Consider the following 19434-nt stretch of genomic DNA (forward strand, 5'->3'; position numbering starts at 1 on the left):
AGGGATGGGGGAGATAAAAGAGTAAATGAATTGTCAGCAGGAGGAGAGGTGCAGTCTGCAGGAAAGAAAATCTGGGCAGAAGCTGAGGTCTACTTTTTTTTGTACTCCTGGTATTGAGGGATGCAGAGGGCAGAGAGGGAAATGGGTGCCAAGGGGGAGCCTGGGGGAGAGAGCAAAGAGCCCCCAAGGGGTTTCAGGGGACAGCAGGAAATCCCTCTGGAAGAGTTTGTGAGGAAGGGGTGGGTATCAGCACTGGTGTTAACCAGGAGATGGGCACTCAGGAGCAACAGCTGTAGGTGGAAATCTTGTGTCTTATACCCTGGAGTTAGGTTGCAGGTTACTTGGCATGCTGCTATTTTTATTCTTTTTTTCCAAGGGAAATAAATTAATTACCACTCAGCTGTCATTTGTATACCCAAAGATCATTAAGGGTGAGTCTCTGGGTAAAGCTGTTTCCACAGCCACTTCCTTGCTCCTGCCTAATCCAGGTGAACTTTTTTCAGCAGGTTTGTGGTACAAAGTGCAGAGATACGCGAATACAACACGTTATTTGAATAAAATAAGCTGCTTAATGTTTACCCCAATGCTGACTCAAGTAGTAATTGCTGTGTTGTCAGCTGCTGCTGAAGTGCAGGTCTTTCTGGTGATTAATTAGATGAAAAATCAGGGCAGACTGCATCTGATATGATTCAGCTGTTAGTGTTTATAACTGAAGAAATTTTTTGTTGTGTTTGTTTTATTATATTTTTTTTATTCTATATCTTGTGGTAACCTGGAAATGAAGTCCCCTTCTAGTTAGGAAACAGTTGTGGAGAGAGAGCTTCTAATGATGTGAATAGGAAGGACAGTGAGGTGCTGGAGCATGTCCAGGGAAGGGGAAAGAGGCTGGGGAAGGGTCTGGAGCACGAGTCCTGTGAGGAGCGGCTGAAGGGTGCGGGGAGTGTTGGGCCGGAGGAGAGGAGGCTCAGGGGAGCCCTTACTGCTTTCTACAACTTCCTGACAGGAGCGGGGTCGGCCTCTTGTCCCACATGACCAGTGACAGGATGAGAGGACACGGCCTTAAGCTGTACCGGGAGAGGTTCAGGTTGAACTCTGTGTTCACAGAGAGGGGGATTTCACGTTGGAATGGGCTGCCTGGGGAGGTGGTGGAGTCACCGTCCCTGGAGGTGTTTAACAAAAGACTGGCTGGGCCATATGGTGCCATGGTGGTGTCTGGTCGTGGGTTGGACTCGATGGTCTCGGAGGTCTTTGGAAGCTTATTGATTCTGTGAGCCTGAGCAGGGGCAGCGCGGTGACCTCAGCGGCGAAGGGCGAGCATCAGCGCCAGCCGGGGGCTTGCGGGCAGTGCTGGCCTTGGCCTTGCTGCTTGGCTCTTAAGGAATGAGAGATTGCGGAGGTGAGAGACCCAACGCGCCTCTCCCTTCGTCGGGCAGCCGGGACCGGGCAGCCTGGACCTTCCCCCGGGGCGGAGCGCGGTCCTCGCCCCGCCCGGCCCGACCCCGGCCCGGCCCCGCCCCGCCTGTCCCGGCCCCGCCGCTCGCTCCGCGCTTTCGCCATGGCCTTCGCCACCCGCCACTTCGTGCGCGCCGCCTCCTCCGACGCCGCCACGGCGGCCGCCAAGAAGTTGCTCATCAAGCATGTCACCATCATCGGCGGCGGCCTCATGGGCGCCGGCATCGCCCAGGTGAGCGCGCTGCGGCGGCCGGGCCGCGCGGCGGGACAGCCGAGGCGCCATGGCGGCCGCGGGGCGGCCGGGCCCGCAGAGTGCTCGGGGCCGCGGGCCGAGCCCTGTGGGCAGAGCGGCCCTTCCCGGGCTGCTGCTCCTGCGGCCCCTGCTCGGCTCTTCGCTCGGAGCTGAGCCCGGCCGTGGTGCTGCGCCCCGCGCTGTCCTCGGCGGGAAGGGGCGAGCGCAAGGGAGGGTGAGGGGTCTGCTGGCGGACCAGCATTAATAAAAGCCCCAACAAAACAAAACAACCTACTTAGCGCTTCTCGGAATGTGTTACAGTCCGTGGTGAAACTCCTTGGCGCTTGCCTTGCCGGGCTGTTTGTGTGGGAAGCAGCGGCTCCCTGGCTCCCGGCCGCTCCCTGCGCTCCGCTGCCAGGCTGCTGCGGGTTTGGGCTCGGCTGCTGCCGAGGCGGGGTACAAAGTATTGCTGCTCCCTCCTTGCTCAGCTTTCACACTGCTCTTACTGATGGGCTGGTGAAAAGAACCAAGGCTGATAGTTTAAATTGTTTAAAGTGGTTCTTAAGACAACGCGTGGACTAATTGTAAACAGACGGTGGGTAATGATATGTGGAAAATGTTGGTTGGAAGGAAGATTTTTCTAACTTTTAACCAAGGCAAGTTAGATCAAGTGGCATTTTAGACATTTTATCAGTATAATTCAGCGGCTAAAATGAGCATTTAGATGTCGGTCTAAGAATTATGAAGCGGGTAATATTTAAAAAGGACTTACTTTCCCCGAGTTTAATCTCAGGGCTTTGACTTTTAAGTTCACCTTTAACTTCATAGCTTTGGGAAATGAAGAGTCCTTTCAGTGACTGAAAATTTCGGCACTTAGTTAATTCTGAGAAAGAACCTGTTGCCCAGGATACCAGGATAGTTCACAAACTTCACAAAGAATAGGGGGAGTAGCCAAACGTCCAAGCAGAAACTGACAGTGAGGCTGGAGCTGGAGCTCATGAATAGCAATTCTCCATTTCAATTAATTTATAGGTTTGCTTCTCAGAACTAAAGATTTCTTACATTCCTGGCAAATCTCTAGCAGAAGGAAAAGAGAGGCAATTTTTTTTTTCTTTGGCTAAGAAAACAGTTGTTTATTCATTTTTCTGATAAAAGCACTCCTCTGTATCGTGATACTAGAGCTTGAGGTTTCCACTGAAGAACCATCAAAGAACAACTTAGAAAAAAGTTGTTTTTGTGTTTTAGGAAGATCCACACTAAGCAAAGCATATAATTTTCCAGGTAAGTGTTCTCCTTGACTGTGCATTTTCATAGAGCAGCTTGTCAAGAGAAACATGTCTGGTATTTGACAGTAACAGGGGTTGCAGGCCTCTACTACAGTTAAGGACCCAGGATTGTTTTGCTGACCATCTCCCCCCAATTTATCAATCCAAAATTATCTCAAAGCAGAGGTCATTATAACACTGAGTGGTGTCTCCCCTGTACCCAGTTAATAAAACAGCTTTTCATCCCTTTTTGGGCACTTAAAAAATTGTGTCTCCTGTTGGTTTTTCATACTGTCTGGTGAAGCAAACCTCTGCTAAAATGTAAAGCCATAATTTTTGATTCTGCCCTGTGAAAAGCACTTCTGTATGAGAAAAGCATTAACTGACTCACCAGCACTTGTGTTTCTTATTTAGCACTGGACAGTAGAACTTAGGCAAGTATGTTTGCGTTGCAAGGAAAGGGTATGATCTTGTCTCATTTTCTTCTTTCCTGTCCTTGTAAATGTGGTGGGAAATGGGTGATATTAATTTTATTAGGATTTTTCACCAGCTGATCAGTGATGGTGTCATAAATGGATCCTTAGTGAAGCACCCCTTAAAAATGTGTTTGGTAATGATATTTCATCTGAAGATTAGAGAGTCTTGCTTCACTGTTAGAGATGATCACCAACAGATGAAGTGTTAGGACTAGAAGTACAAGCTTGGTTTAAGTGGTTTTTATGGAATGTCCACAGTGAAAATAAAAAAAAAACCAAGTTGGATAAAGAAATGTCTGTCTGCAGACTGACCCCTTGTTAAAGCTCTACTGCTGCTACCCAGAGACAGTCTGGCATTTCTTTATTTGCTGGCTCAGTGAGGCAAATTGAATGAGAGTATCACCATGCTTCATGAGATATCTGTACCTTCCATTTCAACTAGCTTTGAAGTAAGTGTTGAGCATGAGTCTTTAGTCATCAGATGAAAGATTAAATGTAAGGTAAAAGATTGCAGAAGGGAAGCTCTGAAGTTGAGTCACTTTAAAACCATCAGTGGAACCATGTTTTAATATCTATTTTACAGAGTTACTAAATCACAACTCTGTTAGTTCAAGCATTCTACAAGTGAAGATAGGCTGTTGCTAACTAACAAGAGGAACATAAATAGTGAAGTAACAGATAACGAGCAGCTGATCTTTAATCTGCTGATGCAGTGTGAGACAATGATGCTACAGGTTCGAAATCAAGTTAAATACCACCCGAATACCATCCAAAAAGGCAATCCAGTCGTGCTGTGTGTAGCTGATCCAGTGTTTGCACCAAGTGCATAGTAAGGAGACTTTGCAGCCATTCCTGTCTGTGTGGAATCCTGGAGTGGCAAACGTTCACTGCTGCTCCCAGCTCCACTGTCACCCTCCTGTTGTTGCAGGGACATGCTTATGGCTGCACAGCAGAGCTGTGTCTTGGGGACACAGGGCTGGCCATCCCTTGTGCCACCTTCTCACCCTGCCAGTGTTCCAGTTTTGGTCTCCACAGCCCATTTTCCTTACAAGATCCAAAGCTCTCAGCTAAAACCCTTGTCCCTTTCAAGATGGCTGTTTATTCTGCAGCCACGGCCACAGAATCTAGATGCCTTCAGACACACTGCAGACAGTGTGAGGGGAAAAAGAAATTTCTTTTTCCTTTTCTCTCAAGTTGTTGGAGACCTTTATCCCTTCAGCATCACCCCAACGGTATACAGGCTTTTATGATTTTTCTATTTAGTGTCTTTTTAGCTCTCTTTTACTTAAATGCCTGATGTGTTGTCTGTCAACACAAATCAATATGGTTGGGTTTTTTTGTGACATTGATGTTGAATTTTTATTTGTTTTTAACTTTCAGGTTGCAGCAGCCAGTGGTCACACTGTGGTGTTAGTTGACCAGTCAGATGAAATCCTTAAAAAGTCTACTAAAGGAATTGAAGAGAGTTTGAAGAGAGTGACAAAGAAGAAATTTGCAGATAAGCCTGAGGTTGACACCTTCTTCTTTATTCCTCTAGGAAAACTTGGAAGAATTAAAACTGCCATATTGAAGTTATGATATTGCAGTTATGCATTATAGAACATGTTATTGTGCTTTCTTAAAAAGAAAACCTTTTTCCCAGTGTGCTCAAGAACCTGGCCTTTCAGTTTGTTGTGTGGGTTTTTTTTATGATTTTTTTTTAATTTAGGGAGATTGAAAGATGTCTTACCTCATTTTCTTTCCTTAATAAACTTCAGTTTTAAAAATTTAAAGATTTAAACCAACTTGGCAATCTTTTAAAACAGATGCTAAGTGTGAAATGCAGTCAAATTATTCATCGTAACTTAAAAGGAAGCAGCCTTTGAGTGCTTACTTGGGAATGCACCCATTTTGTCCAAAAGCAAATAGTAACAAAATTGTCTTAATACCTGAGTAAGGAGTCTTTTATTTTTAATTTTTTTTTTCTCATAACACTTGGGCTCAGGATTACTTCAAAGGAAATGAGTGCAAGTGACACATGTATAACTTTGCATTGGGATTGCTGAGTAAGGCTTGGGTACAGCAGGCCACTGTGGAGCATTTGATGGGTCTAACTTTGTATCCTCAGGGTTACTTGTTGCTGTGCTTGTTTCTCTAAATTCCACATCAGATTCATTTCTTCTTTTGATACATATTAACATATGCAATGTATTCTGATACTGATGACTGCCAGAAAAGGATGCAGACAAAGGTAATGAAAAGGGCTTGTTTGCAGGAGTCTGGAAGTGCCAGAATAAGTCGAGCATACATACATAATTATGGGGGAGCCTTTTAATCAAAAAGCAAACTGTCCGCATGATACTTGCACTTTTTGTATGACATTATATTCTACCATGTAGGGCCTTTTTTTTTATTTGTACCTATTTTTTATATGTCTCCATTTACCCTTGGCTAAAAGTCTCGCATTTCTTTCTGATTTCTGCCCTCACAGAATATGTAAGCAGTTTTACTAGTGAGAAAACATTTTTTCCCCACTTTTTCACTGAAACTATAGCTACTGATTGACCAACCAGGTGATCACTCAGACTCTTGTGCTAAAGGTTGGACTTCAGCAAAAGGTCTTCCTAAAAGAAGGAGTATAAAGGCCTCCTATTTGCTTCCAAACAGATTTGATTGGCTAGGAAGATCTTGTCAGTGGAGAGTATTGTACCTCTGCACACTTAGAACTTTTTCATTAATTTGGAAATGTGGCAGACTGCCTGCATTTTTGGGGGGGTGGGTCAAAAACACCAGAGCACATAAGGGGATTCTCATGTAAAAGTAAATTAAATTACTGTAAATAGACATTACAGCTGCTTGAAAATGTTTCAGGCTGGTGTTGAGTTCATTAAGAAGACCTTGAAGAACCTCACAACAAGCACAGATGCAGCATCAGTGGTCCACAGCACGGATTTGGTGATAGAAGCCATTGTGGAGAACCTGGAAGTTAAAAATGAACTGTTCAAGACACTGGATAAATTTGCTCCAGAGTATGTGTATTTTTCCTGTTACATTTTGAAACTTAAGACTATTTTATTTTCTGTTTTTATACTTACAGTTAGTTTCCTATTTTCTTAGCTGTTTTGTTTAAAAATGAGTTTTGCTGTCTTAGACTAGCTCCAGACTATCATGTTGGTGTGGAAGAGTTGTGCCAGGTGCATATGTTACAAACATTTTGGGGTGTGTTGCATTGCTTCACTTGCTTGTTGCATTGCTTCATTTGTTGTTCCAGGTATATTTAGTCATTAAGATTGCCCATATACTTGGCAAGTTCAAATCTAAATCCAACTATAAATGCAGAACAGTAGAATTAACTTGTTTCAGTACACATGGGTTACTGTTAATGGTGTGTTCCCATACTTAAATATGGAAGTGGGATGATAAAGTATTTGTTTCCAGCACACCTAACATAAACAAGTGTTAAGACATCTCAGCTCAATAATGTCTTAAGTGTACTAACTTTACTTTGAATTACAAGAGTTAGGAAACAGCCATTGCTGATTATTGTGTGTGGTGTAAAAGAGTAAATCATATTTTATTAAGGACTCATTCAGTTACTTACAGTCCCCAGAAATGTCTTTGAACTATATTTGATAATTATTGAAAGCTACTGTTGAATTGTATCCAATCCCAAAAATGCTGTTAAGGTGAGCGTGCAGCCTCAGAAATTTGAGCCTTGTAATTGATGAGTCAGGATCACAAGACCTTGACTGCTTTCAGGTTGAGATTTTAACTAGTGCAGGAAAATCTGGGGGTATTGGCTAAGAGATATTCTAGACTGTCTAACCTGTCAGCTGGGCAAGCTGTGCCTTGAATATCATGTCAGGGGAGAAAAGGTGTTATCATTAGTTGACTTCAGCCTGGGGGGGATTTTCAGGCTTTCTCATACTGTCAGTAATTAAAATTACCTGGTCATTTTGAAAGCAGTAAATGATCACAAGCAGCCATGTGCTGAGCACAGGGTAACTTGCCATTACCCTGACACACAAAAGTATGTAGCTGCCTTCCACATTTACGAGAGTACCTTGTTATGGTTGGATTGTGCCTATTTTGTACAAACAGACCATTGGTTGCCCGAGTATTTAATGAGCAACTTGGAGTGTACTAAATGGTAAACTGTCTAAAACCAGTCAGCAAGGAAACGTGGGCATGGGGACATGAAGCCTCACTTAAAAATTTGTATGCTTGGAACATCTGAGGCTATTTTTTTGTCAGACTGAGCTGTTTGTTAGCACAGGTGCTGTAAAACATCAGATTTTACATCACAGTGTTGAAAGATACTGGGAGTTGTTCAAATATGCTCCTGCCCATTGCAAAAGGGATGATTTTCCAGGGTTGGGAAAAACAGCTAAGACAAGAAGCCTTCCTTTTTAAGAGGATGTTTGAAAATTATTATAAACATACAGATATCTTATGTGTAGGATAAAGGAAAGTGAAATGAGTGACAAAGAAAATGGGTTGCAGTGTAGAAAGTCTAAATGAAAAACCAGTAAAAGAGTGACACTTAGTAGTCAAGTCTTTAACATTTCAGCTTTGGATACAAAAGGCAATTTGTAACTGTGAGAGTATAGAGTTGCAGATTGTATGCCTAGTGTGGGAAAGACAGAAACCTGTAGTGAGTGTTTATCCATGTGTTTGAAGGAAGCAGTAGGCTTTCCTCATCCCACATGGCACTGTGTTGGAATTGAAAGACCTTGCTGTCAGTGCAAACATTCTACAGTCTTTTCTAAGACTAAACAGTTCAAAATTTATAAACCTATTGTATGGACTAACTGTTGTGTCAGCTCAGTAGGGGTGGTAGACTTGTGGTTAATTGGTAACAAAGACAGGATTTGTTTAAAGACAGCTTTGAGTCTCAGGAGGAGCTTTGCTTTTGAGGGGCTCTGAGCACTGATGGCCCTCTAAAGTGTGGGTTACAGGCAGAGGCCAGGAAACACCAGGTTGCTGTGGAGGGAGAACTTGGCTTCATTCAAACCTCAGGACTTACAACAGGGGTGGATGATAGCAGGTGGAAATGTGAGCAACTATGTATTACAGTTGTTCTGACAAGATGATGAATTCTGTCTATGAAATACAAAGTGTGTGAAACCCTGCATTTTTCTTTGTGTTAGATTTCATGGCTCATGTGTTTCCTCTGCTGCAACATGTATGTGCTTGTTCATCTCCCATTTTTGCACTGTGAAGACATCTCCAAGGAAAATAAATAAGTCTGTGAACTGCAAAAAATTAAAATATTACATTGAAAAAGCATAGCACAATTAACTTAATTACTCTTCCTTTTCTTATGAAATAACTGTAATTCCTCTGACAGTGGATCTGTACATGTAGGGGATGGGAAAGCTATTATTTTATTGACAGAAGGTGTATTTGTGAGTGGGCAGCGGATTTCTCTTAAGTGTTCAAATCCAATGTAATAAGCCTCAAAGCACCTTGGAAACTCAGGGTATTTCTCATCTGGTGAGACAGTGGATGCTGTTTCTTGGGTGCCATTAGTCTGAGAACGTACTGGTTTGTGTTCTTGGAGCTTTGCAAAATGCAGAAGGCAGAATTGTGCGTTCTATTCCTCTCAGTGTTATACTCACCATATTTGCTATTTATTCCTGTGTTACTTGGACATTATCTTTGATGCAGAGCACAGCATTGCTACCCACTCTTCAGTTTTGTTTTTCTTTCCTTGAATGGAGTCAGTCTTGCATTTCCATTTTGAAAAAGGTCAGGCTAGGATTTTTGTAGATGCTGCAGCACTTTTCCAAACAGGGTCATAAGGAATATGACAAAAGAACTTTTGGGTATCCACTTTAAGAACTTTTCTGTACTTGCTTTTTGGATTTTTCTGGCATGTAGGAAATGCCCATCAATGTTCCTTGGTCTAGGATTTACCTTTAGATGTGGAAACTCAGCTTGGACCTGACCAGTGTTTTTCAGCTGTTGACTGTGTTAGAATGAATATATTATAAAACTGTTAAAAAAGAAGTGTTTTTCAGTGTTTGCTCTGTAAGGCAGCTGGACTGTAAGAGTTGGATTTATTGGAAATATTTATTAGCGTTTCTCTTGTGTTGGGCTCTGCTTTTGACATCTTTCCCTGAGCCACTAGATGGCACCAAGAGAAAGCACTCTGGGGCTGGAAAAGCCATTTCTGTGGCTTCACTAGTACTGGCTTCCCAAAACCTCCCAACTCTGCTGACACTTGAAGCGAGGATTGTGTAATTCTAAGCCACAGAGGCATGAAAATTCTTTTTTAAACTCAACTGAAGTTGGTCAGAGAAGAAAGTGTAACTCAAATGCTCTTGTTCACAGTGCAAAATCAATGCTTTCTTCAAAGGCTTTCTATTGTGTGAGGCTACAGAAGAGGTAGCAGTGTGAGGTAAAATATCTTAAGTGAACTCAGATATAAACTTAGAAGTGATTACATTTCACAAATCAATGTGCTTCTTTTTTACATGAATATTTTTATTTTTATATGCAGTGGCAAATTTTTGGTGACAGTGACTTTTGTATGCACTGACCTTGCAAGGTCAAAACTATGAAATGCAGAATGCTTCTTTCAGTACCTCACCTCATAACAGTTTAAGGCCACTTTATGCTGGGGAGATAATAAAAGAATATTTGTAAGTAGAGTAAACAGGAGTTTTCAGGATTTTTTACTTCCTTCACTATAACAAAAAAGAAAACATAATAAAAATGGAAAACAAAGTGGGTGTTGTTGTCTCGAAATGTTTTCTTGAATGCCACTATAAGATGTCCCAATGACTTGGACATAACTTTTCTGAAAGCTCTGTTGTAAAGCTTAGTTACATCTTAGTACAATGTCAGCAAAATATCAATGTAGATAAACATTTGCTGAGTACAGTAGGATAACTTTTTGATGGGATAGTAGGATGCAGCCCAAAATGAAAGGTAGGTTTTAATCTCTAATTTAGTTTCTGTTGATTTGAAGAAAGAGCCATTTCTGTAAGTTTTTGGTGTGATAGCAGGGCTGCTGAGGTTTTGAGATATTTCTGGGAGGAAAAACCCAAACAAGCAAAAACCTCAAACCATTATGATTTGCAGTTAGTTAATCTGGTTTATGTCTGGAAAAAGACTTCACATATATCTTAAAATTCTTGGCATTTTGTGTATCCTTTGCAGTGTCCTATTCATGACAGGTCTTAAATTTTCTCTGGTTTTTTTTTTTTTTTCCATCACATCTTTGCTCTGGTGGTAGGTTTGCTCATTATGTCTATCATTGATAATTTTAAATCAAAGTAAATTGCAAATTTTCTGTAAGACTCTGAAGTGCATTTTTGACATGGCATATGATTTATTTACCAATATATTTACCATTTATTTACCAGTAGATCTGTAAATGTGTTTACAACAAATAAAAATACCCTTAGGTTTCCAGGGTTGCTGAAGGAATTATGTAGAATGGAGTTGGGCAGTTAAATAAAATTATCTACTTGCACAGTCCTTTTTCTCCAGTACCTAATAAAAGTATTCAGTAAAATTCCTCAAGAATCAGAAAGTCAAGTGGTTTTTGCAGTGGTTATTTAATCATTGCTGTACTTAGACCTCAGCAAAAGGACTGTGATAAACTGCAGGGATATTTCTGAGAATTCTTGGATGGTTAGCCAATGGATTTCTACTTATGTTTAATGCCTTGGTCTTCTACTGTCCTTTATGCAGTCTGTATATTTCTTATTTCCAGGCATACGATATTTGCAAGCAACACTTCATCCCTGCAAATCACAAAGATGGCAAACGCAACCACCAGGCAGGACCGATTTGGTGGTCTCCATTTCTTCAATCCTGTGCCGATGATGAAGCTCGTGGAGGTGAGTGTCTTATGAGCACACCTTACAGGGGCTGTTACCATCGTGTTCCATCATAGCAGCAACTGCAGTGCAATTGTCTGCAGTGGGGATTTCAGCTAGATTGACAGAGCAGATCTGACTTTGCAGCTGTTCTGATGTGGAATTTGCTACCTCTAGTGATTGGAGGGTGCTGCAGTCTCGGTTGAGGGGCGGGTTTGAGAGGCAGAGTTAACTCCTTCATTCTCAAAGCTCCTCCTGACTTCTCCACTGAGCTGCCAGCAGAGGTGCTGTTTATAGCCATCGTTTCAAGCAGGGAGGCTTATTCATAAGAAGTACTGATACCAGTGTAGAAATCAATAGAAAATGTCAGGAGATGAAAGCATATTGCCTTGTTAGTTTTGGAACAAAGTCAGTCACGTTTTCTTCAATGTTTCCAGCGCTACAGGCTGGGGAAGAGGGGCTGGAAATCTGACCAGGGGAAAAGGATCTGGGTGTTCTGGCTGATAGCTGCTGGACATGAGCCAGAGTGTGCCCAAGTGGCCAGTGCCATCCTGCCTTGTGTCAAAAATAGTGTGGCCAGCAGGAGCAGGGCAGTGACTGTCCCTCTGTACTCAACACTGGTGAGGCCACAGCTCAAATGCTGTGTCCAGTTCTGGGCCTACAAAAAAGACATTGAAGTGCTGGAGCTGATCTGGAGAAAAGAAACAGAGCTGGTGAAGAGTCCAGAGAGTAACACACATGAGGAGCAGCTGAGGGAGGTGGGATTGTTTAGCTTGAGAAAAGGAGGTCAAGGAGAAACCTTATCACTCTCTAAAATTACCTGAGTGGAGGTGGAGTAGCTGTTATATAACTGTTAGAACCAGTTATATCAGGAACTATGGCTGTTTAAATGGTTCTATAGAGTGATGTCTTTGTCTTTCCCAAGACAACAGAGACAATGTAGTTTTTAATTTTTTTTTTTGTTTTGATGTGCTATAATCTCTTAAGTGTGCTTTCAAAGTATGGTTCCTTTTACCATCCATCCATGGTAAAATTCCCATCCAGTGGCTGAGTGGGAAAGTGTCTTAAAGAAATACAATGTTGCAAAGCGGTGTGTCTATGTGTAAAACAGTGTTTTGTGTCTGTTATATATCTATCCACTAAAGCTGTTGTTTTGCAAAACGTTTTGTGAATTTCTGGAAGAGTGTTCTGGATTACATTGCTGTAAAGGGGAAATGAGATTCTGCTCATAAGTATGCTTATGCTCTCTCTCTACCTTCCCTGTACCCAGGTTATCAAGACTCCAATGACCAGCCAGAAGACTTTTGAATCACTTGTGGATTTCAGTAAAGCAGTAGGAAAGAGTCCTGTCAGTTGTAAGGTGGGTATGTTTTGATAGAATAATGTTCAGAGGGTCTGTCCTTGTAGACTGTTAGTTTTAAGGTGGTAGGTTTTAGTAGATGTATGAGCACTTCAAGAATTTCCATTCTACTTATTATCCACTTTGTCTTCATAATTAAAAGCAATTTGACAAACACCCACATTTGCCACAAATTCTTCAAAGTCCATTGACTCTAGACATCTTGTCTAGAGTAGCAAAACTCACAGGTATCAGGGCTTACTGTTAGAGTCTTTTTTCAAGTCCTGCAGAAGCACAGACAGGAGAGCTTAAGCAGGAGCTCATCTTTAGCCATGCCAGACACAAGGCTTCTGCCTCTTCTACTGTGAGGCAGTTGGCTGAATCCTCCATGGTGTGTGCTCACTGCAAGTTTTTCTTAACACTGCAGTAACTAGACGCGTATTAATCTTAATTTCTTCTCAGCTTTGGGTTTTTTTCTCTAGAGAAACACCCTACTTCAAAAGCACACTTCTTCTGAATCCATTAAGCTGTGGTCTGGATAGCTTTATGCAAGCTACTGCTTTGAGTTTCACAGCCCCCAGGAGACAGTTGATCATAAAAAGAAGGGCCTGCAATCCGGTAGTTACCGGATTAATTAATTCAGCTTCTGGATGCTGAACTCTAATTCTGGCTATGTTCTCTAAATTCTGGCTAAACTGTTCTGTGACCTCAGTTGACTTTTTTTCTATTTCTGTCACAGTTTAGTACTATGCAATGTGTAGAATATAGGATGAATTGTCATAAATTAGCTTGGATAGAAAATAATGCAGTATTATCACCTGAACTTTTTTTTTCCTTTTTTAATTCTTGCTTATAGAGGAAATATTGCTTGTGAGTCTCTGGATTAAATATTTAGATAAAATGGAACCAATAATAAATATCTGAAACAGTAGCAATATACCAAACAATACTATATTTGCAAAACTCTTTCTCTTGTGTCTGATTGATTCTGCTTTTGATTGATGCTTGTGCAAAAGAAGTTTCGTATTCAATTGTTACCTTCTGACAGCGTGTGTCTTATCTTTTCATTGTTAGTGTTGATGTTTGCTGTTAAAATGATCCTAACTCTCAATAGTATGTATCAACAGTGAGCAGTGGGGGAAGAAGCAGACTATTTAGTCAGGAGTGCTTCTGGTAGTGGACACACACAAAAAAACCTGCTAGGGAAGAAGTGATTTTCTCCTAACCTTCAGGATATTGTATTATTAGACTTTTGATAAAGAAAATCTAATAATTCTAAAGTCTAAAGAAAATATTGTTTTAAGATAATTGCTTTTGGCGTGTAGTAGTCTACTTGTTCTCAGTCATGATGACTGTTTATGTGCCATTCCTTGTCTGAATTTCATTGTCTTTTATGACTTAATACTGAGTGGATAGATGAGATGAAAAATACAGTTCTGGGAGCAGCTTAAGTAATGATACAATAAGTATCTTCATCCACTTATCTTACTTGTCATGTTGCATCTGAGTGTAGTTCTGGTAAAGAGTGTTTACTTAGAATCCCTTTTTTATTTTTCATAGGATACTCCAGGGTTTATTGTAAACCGTCTCTTGGTGCCATATATGATGGAAGCTGTTCGACTTTTTGAGAGAGGTACTTGGTGGGATATTGACTGCAAGGGATGTTGACATATAGCACTACTAAAAGTTACATTGCTTCAGAAAAGCCTTGAGATTCCCTCAAAAATTTCAGACATTAAAGGCTGGAAGTGAATAGAGAATGTTAAATATGAGCCAGCATGTATAGCTAGCCTTGCCTTCACTTTGAAATGTCAGGTTATGCAGAGTTTGAAGGCACTTGTGTGTGAAATTCCTGGTGGTGGAAAATGTTTCTGGCTTGGAGGTGACAAGGTGAGTGAAGTGCCATTGAAAAATATCCTCTGCCACCTGTTCAGGAACTTTCCTCTCTCTGTGCTGGACACATGGATAAAAGTGATTGAAAGTCCCATAGTTACCACTAGTAAAGTTCTCCTGAGTTCACTTATATGGGGCTTGTGAGATAAACCACCAGTTTTGAGGTCAGTGGTGCAGCAGTGTGACACTATGGTACTGGCACAGAAGTGATTAGAGCTCAGCTACTGCCACATAAAACTTCCTGTTCCCCTTCTGTGGTGATTTTTAGACATAGGTTCTTCAGGAACTCCAGTGTCACTGCTGGTCTCTTTTACATTAATATGTAGGTAAAAATAACCATGAATCCCCAAAAAAACACTGAATTTTTCAAAGCATTGAGGCTTGTTTTGAAAAGAAGCAATAACGAATGTAGTGGATAAAGATGAAATTACAGACTATAATTGCTTTTATTTCAAATGCTCTGCTTGTAGGTCTAAGTGTCATTTGTGCTACTAAGAATGTCATTTGAAACATTTTGTTTTTGAAATCACTGCTTTTTTACAGATGAAAGCACTCCATTTTCAGGATTCCACCAAATATGCTTTAAATATTAAAATTCTCTTTTAAAGCACATGGAGGAGATGGTTTGATTTCCAAAAAAAAAAATAAAATAATAAAACAACACTACTTGTTTATCCATCAACAGATGTACCTAATTACATCTCAAAGGAAGAAAAGAGCAAATTTAGTGACTTGAAAGGCAAAGGCATGAATGTGAGGGGGCATTGTTCTTTTAGAAAAAGTCACAGTTTTAAATAAAGTGTATGGGTGTTTCAGTGTTTTTAAAAGAGGTGCCTTTGTTAAGTGACATGTATCATTGTGCATATTTCAGGAGACAACAGGAACTTTTAATTAAATGCAGAAGAAAACAGTTTGTATGTTAAAACTGTCTGCTTTTGCCTAAGCAAAACAATATTTTGATTTAATCTTTATTCTTTTTGTATTTTCTCCCACAATATGATGTTTCCAAACTTGCTAAAGTTCATTTGTGACTTTTTAACTCTAATGAAATCTATTTAAAAAGCTAGTTGATGTATTGGGAAGGCTGATGGTTGTCTTTTAATTCTTATGTTCTAGTGAATCAGGTTAAGTTTTTATCATTTGTGTTTGTAAATTACATAAATCATCCTTTGTGTTTATTCTCAGAGTAGACACTTGAGCCAGATTGTCATCTACATGAAATTTTGTCTCTTTTCTGGTAACCCCAAGCACTGAAATGCCATTTTATTGGGCTAGTCCTTGAGATTTTATTTGTACAAAATCTTGTTCTGTTAAATGTGCAGTTTTGCAGAAGCAATATACTTTTAGTATATTAACAATGACTTAAATGGGGCATATTGTAAATATTAATGTATAGTGGTCTGTACTACTCTGTCCTTAGTGGAAAAACTAAAAAGCAGTTAGCTAAGTTTCTATGGAAGTCTGCCTTATTCTAGGAGAGACTAGAATGAACTAGGGATATAGCCCTTGTTTGCCCTTTTACTATTTTTTATTGCATTGTAATGAAACTGTCGGGTGGCCAAGTCCCAGGTTTGACAAAGTGGGACAAATCTGTTGAGAGAATAAGTCTGTATACCTGCATCAACTGCAAGTGAGCTGAGAATTTAGCTGTGTTTGAATTTGGGGAACTGAAATTACATTGGAATTAGGTAAGGCTACTCTCTGCAGCTTCTCAGAAATAAAATGTGGCTTAAAAAAAACTTTGTCAGCTTTAAAGAGTAAAAGGAGGTATATATAAATTATTACTTCATACAGAACTGCCACTGAAGTTGTTACCTTTACAAGAGATTTTGTAAATTTATTTCTAGGGTTCTCTGATCTTAGGTGTATAAATTGCACAGGCTGTGTCTGCCAAGCTGCTGGACACCGTGAATGCCTGTACGCATCGAGCACGGAGGTTACTTAACAAGTACCTCTGGGGCTTGAATAACTTCATCCTTTTTATAGCTTCTGCAGAGAAAATGCGCTGGCTTTCTCAAAATATGAGTTAAAGGTATGGAGTAGAGGTGCATCTACTTTGATGACAGTCTGAAATATGTATTCCCAGCTAAAGGATAAGGATAAAGTTAACTGTGACAATGTGGCAGCGCAGGATTTGTGTTTTTATAGGCACAGACTGAAGTAGAAGTAACAAATTTCTGATAATTTTGATTATTTCTTTTTAAATAATTTTGGAATTCATGAATTCTACTGTGCCTCCACAGTCATTTCAGGTTTCAGATCCCAACAGATACCCTCTGCTGATAGGTGTTGTGGCTAAGCATGTTACTCAGCTGCTCCTGCTCCCCTCTCCATGCCTGCTGGATATCACTTGTGTTCTGGCAGATGTAGTGTAAGGGTAGCACTGTCCTGTGCATCATTCAAAAGCTGCTGCTGACCTCATGAAGCTGAAATTGAGTTGTTTCCTTACTTCCCTGTTCTGCTGCCTCTAAAAGCAGCTCTTGTGTCTTCATAATGACCAATTCTTCCTTTAGTTGTTCTGATAGGGTCAGCATGGTAGCTGTGGCTCCACAAGTAGTGCAGTGCTCTGTATTGAAATGCAAGAGGAAAATGGAAAACAGGCCTGCAGGGCTTGCTTTTTTTTCCCTTTTTTTTGTGAGAGGTTCAGCTTTATGCTCCAGCATGTGTATGCTGACTCCAGTTTTTGAGGCTGTGAAACATACAGAGATTTCTGTGAAGAGCTGCACCAGGGTGAAATAACACCCTGTTAATTATTTATAAGTGGTACCAAGGAGATGCGGAATCTTCTCAGTTCATCAAACTGTCAATCTTTTCTCTAGGAGATGCATCAAAGGAAGATATTGATGTTGCTATGAAGCTTGGGGCTGGCTATCCCATGGGTCCATTTGAACTGCTGGACTATGTTGGGTTGGATACCAGTAAATACATTATAGATGGTACTGCATGCTTCTTTTTTTCTGCTTTTCCACTTTTTAGCTAAATTGTAGGTGTTCTAATGCAAATGTGACTCTTAATTATTTAAACTGAACATTTATGGTATAGCCTTTGAACTGTTGAGGAGAAAGGAGATAGGATTCAGCTCAGAATGCTGTGTGAGTACAGCATTTGTACCGTAAGCCTGTACCTTTTGTACGTGGGGACAGAACAGTGGTGGCTTTGCTGACTTCATCAAGTGCTATTGGAAGATAATAATAATAATATTAACATTAATATTTGTACTTTATATAACTAAAAAGAATCAGTGGGAATAGTGATATGTACTGGGGGTGAGGAATTCTATGAAAAGCAACAAATGTTGAGAGTCCCTATCCTTTTTCTACCAGCCATATTTTCTTTCTTAATTAATAGGAAACCCAGTAAATATCTCAAAAGACGTAAGTGAGCCATCTCCCTGTCACTTCAGTTAGAAAGTGGGTGAATGTTAATATAGTAACAAAAACATAGATAATTGGTGATGGCTTGTTGATGGTTGTTGTGTTCTTCTGAATGAGCAGCTTAAGCGTTCTCTGAGGCAGAATGTCACTTTGATGGCATTTTCAGCAGAACCTCTTTTGCTTTTAGTCAGTACTGTGGAGTAAGGTTATATTGTTCTAAGTCACCATGTGTTTCACAGGTAGAAATTAATCTTTGAATTTCTTTGCACTTGAATTTCTTTTCAGCAAAGCCTTTATTTTATTCCCTTGTACTTAACTATGTTTCAAAGGTTCTCCTTAAATGTTTTAAAAAATCCTTGGTGGTGGTGATTATAAGGTGTTTGGAGTACACTGAGCCTGAAGACTAATTGTTAGTTTTGTGCATAATCATAAATACTGATCTGGGCTTTATGAAGCTGTACTACAGGGTCTCAGAGAGCCTAGAATAAGTTCCAGTCCTTCAGTTTTCTGACCTTCAAATATTTTTCTAAGGAGATGCAGATCTCTGTTATCTTTGCATATAAACAGAACTGTTACTAATTCATCCACTTCCCTTCCTTTCCAGGATGGCATTCATTAGAACCCAACAATCCTCTTTTTGCACCCAGCCCACTCCTGAATAAACTGGTAGAAGAAAAGAAGCTGGGTAAAAAGACTGGAGAAGGATTTTACAAATACAAATGAACTCCAGACCTCAAAAAGTGTTAAACTCTGTATATGCTCTTTAGCATTGCCATAATACAGGTGTTTTAACCTTCCCAAGGGTGGCACAAGCTGCATTTAGAACATAAGCCACTTGTGAACTGAGTGATTGCACTAGTTAACTATGGTCAAAGCTTGATTTGGTAGATTGTTTTTTTCTTGTAATTCCAAAAAGCTTTCTATGTACAGTGCCTTCATGAAATGCTGATTTTTCTCAGGTGCAGTACAGAATGACAAGTGAATTTATGTATTTGAAACGTTGATGGGGAAAATCATAAAAATAACCTCACTTTCTTAAAAATAAAATTTTCAACAATTCTCTGTTGAGTGTGGGGGCTTGCAATTGTGTCTTGGATGGAGCCCACAGGGTGGCAGTCTCTTCCCATGCTGGCAAATGCAGCCTGGAAAGGCGGTGAGTCGTTTCGTTAGGATTTTTCTTAAGTGTACCACTAATCTGTAGATGTAAATTACAGTGCCTTGAACAATGTTTTGAAGGACATATTTAAAAATAAATAAAGAATCCCACAATGGCAGGCTGCTCCCCGAACAGAAGGTTCCCAATAAAGCATTTGAAAGCAGAGTTCATGATTTGCGTTGGGGTTTTCTAGCATTTTCTAACAGTGGTTGAAGGCCTACTTTTTCTATGTGCTATAGAAACATAATGAAGATTTCCAGGTGATTTCTGTTCTCAGGGGCATAAGTTAGGATGCTGGTGAAGGCTTCTGAATGTTTCTAGAGTCCTGTAAGTTGGTTGTATTTTAAGTGTCATTTTTACACAATACCCTACTACTGTAGTTGAGTACCTACAGGATTGCAGTTGGGATCTTGTGCTATGTAAAAAGTGTGTCTGG

The 19434-nt window shown here is 40.4% G+C and overlaps 1 protein-coding gene across 1 annotated transcript; it reads left to right on the plus strand.

Annotated features, from left to right (window-relative positions):
* The first annotated feature begins 1514 nt into the window (after positions 1–1514).
* On the plus strand, positions 1515–19163 carry HADH (hydroxyacyl-CoA dehydrogenase). The gene is made up of 8 exons (XM_015625101.2): positions 1515–1684; positions 4806–4934; positions 6276–6433; positions 11131–11257; positions 12507–12596; positions 14136–14208; positions 17288–17404; positions 18447–19163. The coding sequence occupies exons 1-8, from the start codon at positions 1556–1558 to the stop codon at positions 18563–18565; spliced, it is 942 nt and encodes a 313-aa protein (XP_015480587.1). The 5' UTR covers positions 1515–1555; the 3' UTR covers positions 18566–19163.
* Positions 19164–19434: the final 271 nt, after the last annotated feature.

This window comes from Parus major, chromosome 4 (genome assembly GCF_001522545.3).
Source record: "Parus major isolate Abel chromosome 4, Parus_major1.1, whole genome shotgun sequence".
In the NCBI taxonomy this organism is placed as follows: domain Eukaryota; kingdom Metazoa; phylum Chordata; class Aves; order Passeriformes; family Paridae; genus Parus; species Parus major.